Source organism: Bubalus kerabau, chromosome 23, assembly GCF_029407905.1.
Source record: "Bubalus kerabau isolate K-KA32 ecotype Philippines breed swamp buffalo chromosome 23, PCC_UOA_SB_1v2, whole genome shotgun sequence".
Lineage (NCBI taxonomy): Eukaryota > Metazoa > Chordata > Mammalia > Artiodactyla > Bovidae > Bubalus > Bubalus kerabau.
Genome location: NC_073646.1, coordinates 43,150,385 through 43,164,204, shown reverse-complemented (window position 1 = coordinate 43,164,204; position 13,820 = coordinate 43,150,385). Strand labels below are relative to the sequence as shown.

At 59.5% G+C, this 13,820-nt stretch overlaps 2 protein-coding genes across 2 annotated transcripts in view; both read left to right on the top strand.

Annotated features, from left to right (window-relative positions):
- FAM20C (FAM20C golgi associated secretory pathway kinase) overlaps positions 1-3,501 on the top strand; it is a 34,908-nt gene extending 31,407 nt beyond the window's left edge. The window contains exons 9-10 of the mRNA XM_055561629.1: positions 316-375; positions 811-3,501. Coding sequence (XP_055417604.1) covers positions 316-375; positions 811-1,060 — 310 coding nt within the window. The 3' untranslated portion in view covers positions 1,061-3,501. The remainder of the gene's footprint in view (positions 1-315; positions 376-810) is intronic.
- Positions 3,502-11,009: 7,508 nt separating this feature from the next.
- Positions 11,010-12,668, top strand: FOXL3 (forkhead box L3). The gene is made up of 3 exons (XM_055562786.1): positions 11,010-11,116; positions 11,474-11,642; positions 11,905-12,668. The coding sequence occupies exons 1-3, from the start codon at positions 11,010-11,012 to the stop codon at positions 12,283-12,285; spliced, it is 657 nt and encodes a 218-aa protein (XP_055418761.1). The 3' UTR covers positions 12,286-12,668.
- The last annotated feature ends 1,152 nt before the right edge of the window (positions 12,669-13,820 follow it).

Below are 13,820 nucleotides of genomic sequence, written 5' to 3'. Positions count from 1 at the left end.
CGGGGGATCAGCTCTGGGCACCTGGGCAGTGTGTGGGGCCCTCACTCTCAGCTGGAAAAGACACCCCTGCAGCTGGATCCGAGGCCCCTTGCCCTCGGGCCTTGTCCACCCAGCCCGGCCAGGGCCTCTCACTGGCAAGCTTCCGCTCAGTCCAGCGGCTGAGGGTCCGACAGGTTGTGTTCACCTGCCTCATCCCAGGCCCTGCGTCTGGGCTGGGGACGGCAGGAAGCAGGCCCCCGCCCAGCCCCAGGGGCGGCCTGGCGGCTCTGCCCATGTGCCCCCGCCCACCCCCCAGCTCTGCCCTTCTTCCCTCAGGTTTGGAAAGCACTCTCACGACGAGCTGTCCATCCTGGTGCCTCTACAGCAGTGCTGCAGGTAGGGCCCTGCCCCTGCAGACGCCCCGGCCCAGCCCTCCCGCAGCCACAGGCCAGACTGAGCCTTCCCACCCCACCGGGGGCAGTGCCTCCCAGGACCCGGCTCCCTGTCCCCACAACAGCCCGCCCACCATGCAAAGGAAGACGCCAAGGCCCCCAGCCCCCACGCTCCCCACATGTGACTCCCGAACCCAGCCCCTCCCTTTAACAACTGGGGAGACAGGCCGTAGGGCCAAGCCTCCGGCTCCGCATGCCCCTGGCCCAGAGACGGAGCCAGCCATGGCTGCCTCCCGCCCCACTCCCGCCAGAAAGGACGGGGCCTGCTGGAACCCCCTGCAGGTGGGACCCTCCCCGGCACACCCGAAGCTGGCCAGAACAGGGATGAGGCTCAGGCAGGCTCCTCCCTGGGCGCCAGCCTGACCTCCATCTCCGGCAGGATCCGGCGGTCCACATACCTGCGGCTGCAGCTCCTGGCCCAGGAGGAGCACCGGCTGAGCCTGCTGATGGCCGAGTCCCTGCGCGCGGACCGTGTGGCCCCCGTGCTGTTCCAGCCACACCTGGAGGCGCTGGACCGGCGGCTGCGCATCGTGCTGCAGGCGGTCGGGGACTGCGTGGAGAAGGACGGGCTGCACAGTGTCGTGGAGGACGACCTGGGCCCCGAGCACAGAGCCGCGGCTGGGAGGTAGTAAACGCGGGCCGCGGCCAGGCCAGCTGCCCGGGACCTGAGCCCACACAGGGCAGACAGGCTGCCGGGGCAGGTGCCACGCTTCAGACCCGGGCAGCCGGGGGCGCACGCTGTGCCCACGGACAGAGGCGGCCTGGTGGCGGGCCAGCACCCTTTTGTACGGAAAGGAAGCCTTTACTTACAATTTTGTATTTATACATGATGTAAATGTACGTACACAGAGACGTTATCTGTACAGACCCCGACCACCCGCAGGCCACACTGGGGGCCACCCGTCGGTCCAGACGGTCCTGAGAAGGGCTCCCACTCTGGACCGAGCTCTCAGTAGAAACTCTCCTCCCTTCCCGGGGCCACAGGAGGCTCCCGAGGCCCTCACGGACTCGCGTCGAGGGATGAACACCACGTGGGTTTCAGGCGAAGTCAAGGGCCAGCCGTCCCCCAGGCACCGCGCAGTCCTCACACCATCTGGAGCCTGTGCACATGCTACCAATCTTGCAGCTGGCTACCCTCGAGGCATTTTCATGGAATAGTTTGCAATGTGGTAAAAGTGCAATAAAGATGAAGCAAGTATGTGCTCGGGCCTCACTGGCATCTGGGTCCCTCACTTCCTGCTGCCCAGCAGCCTGTCCACCCTTGGGCATGGCCAGTGTCCGGCCTGGAAGGAGGGCGTGCCTGTCCCATGCCTGGTGTGGTTGCTTCCAGGGAACTGAGTGTAGCTCCCCAAGTCTCTCCAGGGCTGGCATCACATGGGCACCGTGTTCACCTGCAGGAACTGGCACGCACTGGGGCTGAGCCAAGGGTGGCCGGAGAGACCCAGCCCCCCAGGGCCCCACTGACGGACGCAGTGGGTCAGAGCGCCTCCTGCAGGCAGGCCGGGCCCTGGAGGAGCCTGCCGGCCGAGGGCTCACCTGAACCTCCTGTTCTTCGAGCAGAGAAATCACAGCCCCTGTGCCTTTACTAGGCTTCCCTCACCTGTCCCTGCAAGTGTCCCGGGCACACAGATGGGGGCACGTGGGGACTCGGGGAGGAGACGGCCATCCGCAAGGTGGGAGAGAGGACCCGCCAGAAACTTGGCCTGGGCTTCCAGCTCCCAGAACACAGAGAAGAGCCTGCATCTCAGCCGCCCCATCTGTGGTGTTCCAGTACAGCGGCCTTTGAGCCCCGACCCAGAGCTTCCCCATCCATCAGAACTCCCTGAGCTGAAGACAGAAGGAGAAGGGAGCAGGGGAAGTCTGCTCTGGCCATGACCAGGGGGAGCAGGGCCAAGGCTGTGGTGGTTACATGTGTTTTAAGTTCGTGCTCTCCCCAGTAAGAGTCTCTCCAGATCCAGAGGCACCCCCGCTTTGGGCGGAGAGGAACACTTGCAGAGAAAGATTCCCTCAGCCATGGAACATCCCTCCCCCAAGGGCAACGTCCCCTCCATTCTTCAAAGTGATGGCCACGCCAAAGGGGCACACCTGGGGGACATCTCCTACCCCCCAGAGGGCACGCAGCCTCACCAAGGAGGCCCTGAGCTCCGCGGAGCTGCCCAGGGGCCCAGAGCTGGGCAGCAGGTAAGCCCTGGAGACAGCTTTGCTCGGCCTCAGTGCAGCGGGGACTAAGGGCCTCAGTCCAGGACGAGCTGGGAGCCCAGCGCGGCCGGAGGTGGGGCCGGCCGGCCAAGGGGCGGGTGGAGTTCCCGGTGACGGTGGGCTGGGGGTCTCCAGTCCACCTGAGTTAACAGGATTCTTATGAAGACTGGGTGATGCACAGTCAGACCGCAGAGGAGCCTCACTGCAAGAGGCTCCCGAAGAGTCTGACGGACACCCATCCAGTAGCACGGTCTCATCCCCTCACCACACGAGGCAGCGCTCAGAGGCTCAGAGCTGGGGCAGTCCCCTGAGGCCTCCTGGAAGCCGGGAGGTGAGGCTGGACAGATGGACATGCAGCAACCTGACTGCACACACACCGAGGGCCCACAGACACTGCTTGGTGGGCTGGGGACGGGGAGGAAGTCAGGACAAAGGGCAACGGCAGGCGGCCAGGCCCCAGTGTGACGGCGAAAGGCACAGAGCGGGCTCAGACCCAGAAAGACCAGGACGGAGGAGCCCTCGTCACGGTGAGGACAGCCCGAGGGACAGATGACGTCTGGGTGACAGTCCGCTCAGCCGTGCTGAGCTTCCCAGCCACGGCCACGGCAGCACTCAGCGCTGTTTCCCTCAGAAGGAGAATGTGATGCAGCTGAACTGAAAGGCAATGGGGAGACCCAAGGCCTCTCTCAGGAAGATGGGAGGTTAAAAAAAGAAAAAAAAAGGGGGGGGTTATAAAACTTACAAAATAAAACGTTTGCCATTTAGAAACATGGAGATAACATGCAAACAAGGCAGGACAGCCCAGCCTAACCCTAACCCTAACCCAGGAAGGTGGACACAAAGCGACCTCTCTGGGCCTTTGTTTCAGGAACAGGGGTGAGGTGGGCAGGGGTCCACTCTTCTCCCTGATCTGATCGGTAATGTTATTTGACTTTTGAAACTGGGTCCGTCTATTCAGTCAGTCAGTTCGGTCCTTCAGTCATGTCCGACTCTTTGTGACCCCATGGACTGCAGCACGCCAGGCCTCCCTGTCCATCACCAACTCCTGGAGCTTACTCAAACTCATGTCCATTGACTTGGTGATGCCATCCAACCATCTTATCCTCTGTCATCCCCTTCTCCTCCCACCTTCAATCTTTCCCAGCATCAGGGTCTTTGTTCACATCAGGTGGCCAAAGTATTGGAGTTTCAGCTTCAGCATCAGTCTTCCAATGAATATTCCAATGATTTCCTTTAGGATGGACTGGTTGGATCTCCTTGCAGTCCAAGGGACTCTCAAGAGTCTTCTCCAACACCACAGTTCAAAAGCATCAATTCTTCGGCGCTCAGCTTTCTTCACGGTCCAACTCTCACATCCATACATGACCACTGGGAAAACCATAGCCTTGACTAGATGGACGTTTGTTGGCAAAGTAACATCTCTGCTTTTGAATATGCTGTCTAGGTTGGTCATAGCTTTCCTTCCAAGGAGCAAGTGTCTTTTAATTTCAGCTACAGTCACCATCTGCAGTGATTTTGGAGCTCAAAAAAAAAAAGTCTCACTGTTTCCGTTCTTTCCCCATCTATTTGCCATGAAGTGATGATGCCATGATCTTAGTTTTTGAATGTTGAGTTTTAAGCCAGCTCTCTCACTCTCCTTTTTCACTTTCATCAAGAGGCTCTTTAGTTTCTCTTCACTTTCTGCCATAAGGGTGATGTCATCTCCATATCTGAGGTTATTGATATTCCTGCCAGCAATCTTGATTCCAGCTTGTGCTTCATCCAGCCTGGCATTTCACAGGATGTACTGTGCATATAAGTTAAATAAGCAGGGTGACAATATATAGCCTTGACCAATATACTCCTTTCCCAATTTGGAACCAGTCCATTGTTCCATGTCTGGTTCTAACTGTTGCTTCTTGACTTGCATACAGATTTCTCAAGAGGCAGGTAAGGTGGTCTGGTATGCCCATCTCTTTAAAAACTTTCCACAGATTGTGATCCACACAGTCAAAGATTTTAGCATAGTAAATGAAGCAGTAGTAGATGTTTTTCTGAAATTCTCTTGCTTTTTCTATGATTCAGGGGATGTTGATAATTTGATCTCTGGTTCCTCTGCCTTTTCTAAAACCACCTTGAACATCTGGAAGTTCACAGTTCATGTACTGTTGAAGCCTGGCTTGGAGAATTTTGAGCATTACTTTGCTAGTGTGTGAGGTGAGTGCAATTGTGCAGTAGTTTGAACATTCCTTGGCATTGCCTTTCTTTGGAATTGGAATAAAAACTGATCTTTTCCAGTCCTGTGGCCACTGCTGAGTTTTCCAAATTTGTTGGCATATTGAGTGCAGCACTTTCACAGCATCATCTTTCAGGATTTGAAACAGCTCATCTGGAATTCCATCACCTCCACTAGCTTTGTTCGTAGTGATGCCTAAGGCCCATCTGACTGCATTCCAGGATGTCTGGCTCTAGGTGAGTGATCATACCATCATGGTTATCCAGGTCATTAAGATTTTTTTGTACAATTCTTATGAGTATTCTTGCTACCACTTCTTAATATCATCTGCTTCTGTTGGGTCCATACCATTTCTGTCCTTTATTGGGCCCATCTTTGTTTTCCTCTGTTTCTTTGCAGTGATCACTGAGGAAGGCTTTCTTATCGCTCCTTGCTATTCTTTGGAACTCTGCATTCAAATGGATATATTTTTAGTTTTCTCCTTTGCCTTTCGCTTCTCTTCTTTTCTCAGCTATTTGTAAGGCCTCCTCAGACAATCATTTTGCCTTTTTGCATTTCTTTTTCTTGGGGATGGTCTTGATCACCACTTCCTGTACAATGTTATGAACCTCTGTCCATAGTTCATCAGGCACTCTGTCTATCAGATCTAATCCCTCAAATCTATTTGTCACTTCCACTGTATAATCGTAAGGGATTAGATTTAGGTCATACCTGAATGGTCTAGTGATTTTCCCTACTTTCTTCAATTTAAGTCTGAATTTGGCAATAAGGAGTTCACGATCTGAGCCACAGTCCATCTATTACTTTGATACAGGTTCAAACAGCAGATAAAGCTGCTGGACGGGAGGAGGGAGGGGGGCAGGGCTGAGCCGTGAGCTGGGCGAGGGCCCCCGGCCCGGTCCTGTGTGCGTCTCAGCGCAGCTGTGCAGGAAATCTGAATTCCGATGTGCCAGTTCACCATCTGAACCAATGCCCAGCCGGGTGAAGGGACTTTCCCAAATTATCGTGGGAGTGCCTGGTGCCTGGGACTCAGACTGCTGCAGTGGGGGGTTGGGGGGGGTTGCCGAGGGGGCCAGGGAGGCAGAGGACGTTGTGAACAGGCCAGGAGAGGCTTTCAGTTAAATCCCTCTCTGGGAGCCAGCTTCCCCATGAGATTTGGGCGGCGTGCTTGGTCCACAAGTGTTATAGGACAGCACCTGCCACAGGGCCATGGAGAAAGTGGCAAGAATTCAAGCGTGATTGAAAAAACAAATGGGGGAAATCCAAACAAAAGCCCTCCTCAGTCAGCCTGAGAGCTGGTTATGTAAAATCAGGGGGCAGGAGGCGGCGGCCGTCTGAGGGCAGAGAGCACTTCTTGAATTAAGCGCGTTGAGTGGACAAGTCAGCCAGTATCTGGGTGGGGAGGCATGTGCGGCCCCTGCCCCCTGGGTCTGAGGGATGCAGTGTGTCCGGGAGGCTGCAGAGATGCAGGTGGGGGGCTCAGCGTCTCTCCCGGCCCCACCCACAAGCCTGAGACAGAGGACAGGGAGGCCGCTGGACAGGGAGGCCCCGGCCCTGCCTCCCCACGGGGGAGCAAGTCAAGTGTGCAATTCTTGGGACCAGCCCCCCAAAGGCCACGCCCAGAGGTGCAGGTTCCTGGATTCAGGGGCCCCAGGCTACCCTCCCAGGGTCCTGCCCAGTCCCCCCAGAAACTCTCCCTCAACCCACTGCCCCAGCCCTCACCCAGATGGAACAGAAGCAGAGGCACCCAGAAGCCTGGGGGCAGGAGGGGCTTGGACGAGGACCCGCCTTGGTCAGGAGAGTCCGTGTCGGGGGTCCCCACGTGCACAGAGGGGTCTTTCTTACCTTTTTCTAAATTGGGTATAGTTGCTTTGTAGCGTGTTAGTTTCTGCCGTACAACAGAATCAGCTATGCGAGTGTGCTCACAGATGTCCGACTCTGACTCCATGGACTAGAGCCCGCTCCTCTGTCGGTGGAATTTTCCAGGCAAGGATCGCCTCCTGCACCTCCCCCCACCCACACTGCACGGAGCGCCTCGGAGCACCGAGCTGGGCCCCCCGCGTGTACGGCAGCTTCCCCCAGCTTTCTGCTTCACAGGCGGTCGTCCTGTGTGTCGATCCGTCTCCTGACTCTTCCCACGCCCCCTTCCCCTCCTGTCTCTCCCTTCCCCCTCCCTCTCCAGCCCGGCGTCCACATGTTGTTCTGGACACCTGGGTCTTTCTTACTCTGCTTGAAGCTGGCGTTCAGGAGCAGGGGTTTGCGGGCCGGGTGGGGGCTGGGAACCGTGTTCACCCTCCGGGGGGTGGCTCCCAGCCTGCAGCTTAAATGGGATCAGAGGGGGCCTACGGCAGCAGGGGGCCTGTGGGGCCACAGTGGGCCGCCCAGGTCCAGAGCAGCCCCGCTGGGCTGCAGGGGCTCGGATTGGCCGCTCCCCCCACCCCCCCCGAGGCCTGAGCTCTGTCCCGTCCCTGCTCCAGGTTGCAACCCCTCAGCTACACTCAGTCAGACGTGCCCTGTGGTCACTGTCGTCCTGGGGGAGCCTGGGAGGCCGTGGCGGACACGCTGTGCCTGGCTCCCTTGCACCATCTAGAGGAGACCCTGAGAAAAGCAAGAGCAGCCTCCTACGGCAGAGGCGACCAGTTCCGCCTGGGAAGCACCTGCATTCACGATCAGAGTCCAAGGCCTCAGAACCAGCAACCTGCAATTCCGGCCCAATGGGCCCGTCGGCCTGGTGAGCCCTCAGCAAGGCCTGCCCGCCACGGGGCCCGGAGCGGGCCGGCTGCCCGTTCGGTGACCAGGGCCCGGGGCCCCGCCAGCCCCCAGGGCAGGCCGGGAGCCAGGGGAGGTGGCCTTGCCACCCTTGTGTCCAGGAGCCAGGCAGCGCCCGGCCCAAAAACACCCGTGGGGTCAACGGTCACTCTTCAGCGAGTGCTGAACAGGAGTTCTGTGCACTGGTAACTATTTCAGCACCGAAGAAGGAGAGGACAGAATTTACATGGAGGGTTGAAGGGCCCTGGCCTTCCTGGAGCTTCTAGAAGTACCGTCTTGGGCAGCCCTGGGCTGTAGCCCCGCCTTCCACCCCACCCTTATTTCGTTCTGACCTTCAGGTGCTGCCCAAATGCCTCATCCTGGAAGGTCTCCTGGCCTCCAGCCTGGGTGACTTCAGCGTGCTCTCCCACACCCCCTCCCACTGCAGATCTGAGGTCGGGTCCACTTCCCACCAGACGGGGCCGTGTGAGGACTAGGGGTGCGGCCCAGCACCCCAGCAGCTCCGCCCGCTCAGCCCCTTCTCAGCGGCCCAGCCACCCCCCACCCTGAACTCCCACTTCCGCAGGAGCGCCTGCCTCCCAGCCCCGAGCCCAGGCCTTTCCGACCCGAGCCCGAGCCCACGCAGACCCCATGGCCGGGCTCAAGAGTTCCCACTCCCCTGTGCATGGCCCCCCGTGGTCTCGCTTCCTGGGATTCAGGCCTGGCGAGCCCCCTCCCCAGAGGAGTCCAGATTGGTGAGGCTGAGAGGACCCTGGAGGGGAAGACGGTCACCGCCACAGCGGAGCGACAGGGCACGGCGGGTCCTCTCTCCACCTTTGCAGAGGGGGACGGCTTCTGTCTCTGAGATTTTCAATTTTCAACCTTTTTGTCCTTTATGAACCTTCTGTAACACAACTTTTAATTACAAAATACAAAAGTGTGTAAGGGCAGAGGTCACACGAAGTCCCGTCTTCCTCCTGTTCTCTGGGGTCGTCTGTGCCACGTCTGTGTCGGACGTGCTGGGTGAGGGCTGCTGGGGCTCAGGGCTGCCCTTCTGCCCAGCTGGTGCCCCGTCTTCACACAGGCCCCCTGTGCTCAGGCATGTGAGCGCCCGCAGGCCGCCCCTGACCCTGGAACTGCAGCCGCATCCTCCCCTGAAGGGCCTAGGTCCCACACGGGTGACCTGACTCAGGTGAGCTGGTCACCCTCCCGGCCTGTGGAGGGGACTGCACGGTCGGCCTGGCTCATGGGGTTGTTGTTCTCAGCGGTGTCTTGAGGACGTTTCCGGCTGACAGACCGGAGAAGCCGTTCTTCCCACTGCCAGGCCCCAAATAATGACCCAAATAATAAGTCATTTTCAGAAGGAAGCCAAGCAAGGTTCAGACACCTAAGGAACCAAAACACGTTGGGAAGGTTTTCTAACCAATCAGCCTTCATGTTTGATTCAATTAAACAAGTGACCAGATTGAAGTGCCTCTCCCACCATCCACTCTCTTATGCAACAGAAGCTCGTCCCGAGACCTGTCTCTGAACTGGCCACACCCTGGGGACGAGGCCCTGGCTGGCTGGCCCTCCCCGGGCCGACACTGATGGGTTCCGGCGGGCACTGGGCCAGTCTGCACCCCTAGACCGGCCCCTGCATCCTCTCCTCCCCTCCCAGGTGCAGCGAGGCCCACAGGAGAGCCGGCTGCACTCCTGCGGCTTCAGCAACTCTCCACCCCGGCCCACCTACGGCAGGCACGGGCTTTCAGGACTGCTCTCCTCTGATGGGCCTGGTCCCCTGGGTTTCAGTTGTTGCCCTGAAACCTTAGCTCTCTGACAAATTCAAGAAAAGTCATGACTGTGCAGATCGCTGGTTTTCTCACTGTGAGGGGGAGGGTTCTGCTCATTTCACTCTGTCGGGGGGCTTCCGGACCAGCCACAGGACCTCGGCACCGTGGTGGTGCCTGGCGTGTGGCTGGACCACAGCTTGCCCGATGCCTCCCTGCTGATGGACATCCAGGCTGATTCCAATTTGGGGAAAAGAGGAATGAAATCATTCTGAACACGTCACAAGTGCTTGCATAAAGTTCTGTCTTCACTTGGGATAAACACCCATGAGTGCAACTGCTGGGTCACATGGTAGCTGCACGTTTAGTTTTTAAAGAAACAACCAAAATGTTTTCCTGAGGGGCTGTACCGTCTGATGTTCCCATATCCCAGCATTTCTCATTTTGACACCTGGTAGAGAGGATGCTGCGGAGCCCCTGACTGTGTCTGAGCCCGAGTGCACCTCAGATCCCACTGCAGGAGTCGGAGCCAGGAGGGAGCTGGCACGGCGCCCCTGGGTCCTGGGCGCCCACATCAGCAGGCCGGCCACCACCCCCCGCTGGGGCAACAGGCTGGACGGAGCACAGATCATTTCAGAGCTGTAGGTGCAGCTCTGAAGGTAGAATCTTCTGGAAGAAGACTATTCAGGTGTCCTGGCCTTGGGCAGACGCACTGACAGGGCTCATGGCCAGAATTTTGCAGACTGTTCGTGGACATGCCTTTTGCTGGTACGGCCACCTTGAAACAAAGGGCCCTCCTTAGGATCCCACCTGACTTCTTGCTAAAACGTCCTCCCCCTGTCTTTTCTCCCCCAGGCGCCCACCGGTGACCCCCAGAAGGACCAGTGAAGCAGAGGCTTGGCTGATGAGGAAGTTACAGAGCAGGGGGCCACTGGGCTCAGAGCTCCACAAAGGGCCCCCCCAAGGAGGATACGAGGGAGACAGCACAGCGGGGACAGAGCGTGCCAGGGTGGGTTGGACCCTGTGTCCAGCTCTGATCCAGGGTCCCGGCGGCACACACCTTGGCCACCATTGCACTGGGGCTGAAGGTAGCTGGGCAGAGCCTGGTGGGGAAGGGGCTACGCCCCCGCCCTCTCTGTGGTCGGGCTCCTGGCAGCTCCGGAGTGCGCTCTGGGGAGCCAGAAGCCAGGGAAGAACCTCTGAGTCTTGGGGTGCTCGCAGGCTTGGGGGACCCAGGGAGCTCCGCCCTTAAGTCTGGGGCAGCGCAAAGAGCACGAGGCATAGTCGGCGGGAGCGGGAGGGGGTGGCCCCCCCACCCCACCCCCTCCGCCCGTCGGACCACCCAGCGCGTGGCTCCCTCCTCCCCCCGCCGATCAGGGGGTCACCGCGAGCCTGCTCTCCGCTCCCCTCGGCCGCTTTACCGGCAACAGGGGCCTCCCCCGCTCCGGGATTGGATGCGAGAGGACGGGTGGGGGCGGGCGGGGGGACCCGGGGAGCCCAGGTTCCCCGCTCGGGCGGAGAGCAGCCGGCAGCGCAGACGCCGCTGGTCCGCACAGGGGAGAACCTCCGCGCAGTCCTGGAGCGCGCCGGCGGGCGGCGCGGAGGAGGCGGCAGCATTGGCGACCCGCAGGCGGCAGGCGCACCGCGATGTTTGACAGCTCGCAGTATCCCTACAATTGTTTCAATTACGACGCCGACGACTACCCGACGGGCAGCTCGGACGAGGAGAAGAGGCTCACGCGGCCAGCGTACAGGTGACCGCAGGGCTGGGCCGGGGCCGCAGGGGTCGCGGGGGCCCTCCTCCGAGAGGAGGCCAAGACCGGCTTGGGTGCGGGAGGGCTCACTTATCCGCACGTTGGGAGGTAGCCGAGAAGGTTCTCCATCCTCCCCGGGGAAGCCCCAAGTGTGAAGGTGAGCTTTCCCGGTCTGCGCAGAGTTGCGCTGGGAGCTCCAGGGGGCCCCGACTCCAACAACCACCCCTGCCCCCAGCTCCCCGGTGCCCCGGGGAAGGCAGAGCGGAGTGGTCCCCGCGCGGCCGGGAGACTCCAGACGCAGAAGCGCTCCGGGGTCCCTCCCCTGCCCCGGCCTGGCCTGAGCGCCCCTGTTTGCAGCTACATCGCACTGATCGCCATGGCCATTCAGCAGAGCCCGACGGGCAGGGTGACCCTGTCCGGCATCTACGACTTCATCATGCGCCGGTTCCCGTACTACCGCGCCAACCAGCGCGCCTGGCAGAACTCCATCCGCCACAACCTGTCCCTCAACAGCTGCTTCGTCAAGGTGAGCCCCCCACCCCCGTGCGGCCCCTGAGTGTCCCAGGCCTGGGGACCCGTGGACCAAGGCACCCCTGATTGGGCTGTGAGGGTGCATTTTGCAGCGGCGTGCGCTGGAAAGTTCACGCGTAGCCTTCGCCAGCTCCCCAGCGACGCGCCCACCCCCAGGGCGGGGCATCCTTCCGGGGCCGCCAGGGGCTCCCCGAGGGAGCGCGGTGGGCGGGGCGCCCCTGGGAGCCCGCCGCGCGCTGAGCCCCTCGTCCGCACAGGTGCCGCGGACCGACGGCCACGAGAAGGGCAAGGGCAACTATTGGACCTTCGCCGGCGGCTGCGAGTCGCTGCTGGACCTTTTTGAGAACGGCAACTTCCGCCGGCGGCGGCGCCGGCGCGGCCCCAAGGGCGAGGAGGCGAGAGGGGCACGCGGGAGAGATGCGGGGGCGCCCCCGGGGCCCCCTGAGCCCCCAGGCCCCCGCCGCGAGCCCCCGACCCCGGCCAGCCCTGAAGTCCTGAGGAGGGACGCGCACAGGGACATCAAGTTCAGCATTGACTACATCCTCTCCGCCCCTGACCCCTTTCCCCGGGGCAGGTCACCCCACATGCACCCCCCGCTGGAGGGCCACCAGGTGAACCTCCAGCTTTGGACCATGTGAGAGGGGCTGAGGTGCTCCGCGTCCAGGGCTGGCACCGGTCAGTCTGGAGTGTTCGCGGTGATTTCAGTCCACCTGAAGCAAAGAAGTGCGGTTCTGCCATGCTCCACAAAGTTCACAGACTCAGGCTCAACGCTGAAACCAGCCTGGGTTGGAGGGAAAGACGTGATGGGCTGAAAGGCGCTCATTTCCCTGTTGCCCCATTACCCCTTCAGAGCCTGAGGACTTAAGGGTTTGCTCTTGACTCACCCGCGGATCCTGCCTGAGGGCTAAGCGCTCAAGGTCAGGGTCACGTTCACTTAGGGTCAAGGTCACTTCCTAGACTGCTGCGGGGAGCTGAGTGTGGGGTGGAGTTGGTGAGCGTTTTCTCTCACTGAAAACAATAAAAGCAAAGTGCAGAAGGCCGAGTCAGCTATTGATTGATCCCGTGGACGTGTCCCTGTCACGGATGATGTGACTGAAGTGACAAGCGCATCTCGTGTTGTGGGCTGAATATTTGACGGTGTTTAAAAATTTCTGTGCGCTCTTTTTATACAGGAAAGAAGGAAGGGAGGGAGGAAGGGGAGAGGGGGAAAGAGGGGAGGCCCAGATTTGGGACAGCGTGGGGGCGAAATGCACTTTTCCTGATTCTCCTGAGCAGCGAGGAAGCCCTACTCTGGCACATTCCATCCAGCTGCTTTCCCGGGAAAGCACATTCCGGAGCAGAGGGCTGACAAATTTCTGCTACACTGTGAGGTATACGGTTAGGAAGTACACAATTACAAGCATTGGAGGTGGGTGCATCCATTTGAAATGTAAATGATATAATTACTGGGTAGAGACGGGCATTTAAAAAACACAATTATGCACAGTGAAACTATTTGACCAACCTTATCATTTTTCACCAGCCCATTTTTCGCAGAGTTAATTGCTTTCCGTGACTTAATTTGAACATTAGTATGGATTACACCTAATCTGATTCACTAGGTGACGATGATTGGCTAATTTTGTAAATGGCAAAAACACACCCAAGGAGGCTCGCTGTCTGGACTCAGAATTACCATCTTGCTTTATCGGACTTGGAGAAACTGGGGCTGGGGTAGATGAAGGAGGCAGGGACACGAGACTGAATTGGTTGGGAGACACGGTTGCACCCTGGTTCAGAAGGTTCGGCGTTTCATTAAATCACAGTATCCCGATTTCATCCGCCCTGTGAATAGAAACCCCGTGGAGTCCTTTCATGGTTTTGAAAAAACGTGTCTGGCCCTGACTGCAGAGATGAGCACTGGTAGGGATGCCCACTCACGTCTCCCGTGCCCTCTCGGCCAGCCCAGGCCGCCAACAGGTCAACCAGAGAGAACTGAGGCGTGTAACACGGAGGTCACTGCGCCCTCGCAAACACCCACAGACAGAACTCTCTCCTGGGGAAGCAGCCAGTATCGCTGGGCTCTCGGGTCAGCCGGGCACGGTGCTGAGCCTCCCCGCGGGCCAGCACCCCAGCCCTGTTCCCCTCGCTCCATACAGGTCAGAGACCCGCGGCACAGCGGGCCCAGGACTGG

Coding starts and splice junctions, on each gene's coding strand:
- FOXL3 (XM_055562786.1), top strand. CDS start 11,010: ATGTTTGACAGCTCGCAGTATCCCTACAATTGTTTCAATTACGACGCC. Junction 11,117..11,473: donor CTCACGCGGCCAGCGTACAG/GTGACCGCAGGG, acceptor CCCTGTTTGCAG/CTACATCGCACTGATCGCCA. Junction 11,643..11,904: donor TCAACAGCTGCTTCGTCAAG/GTGAGCCCCCCA, acceptor TCGTCCGCACAG/GTGCCGCGGACCGACGGCCA.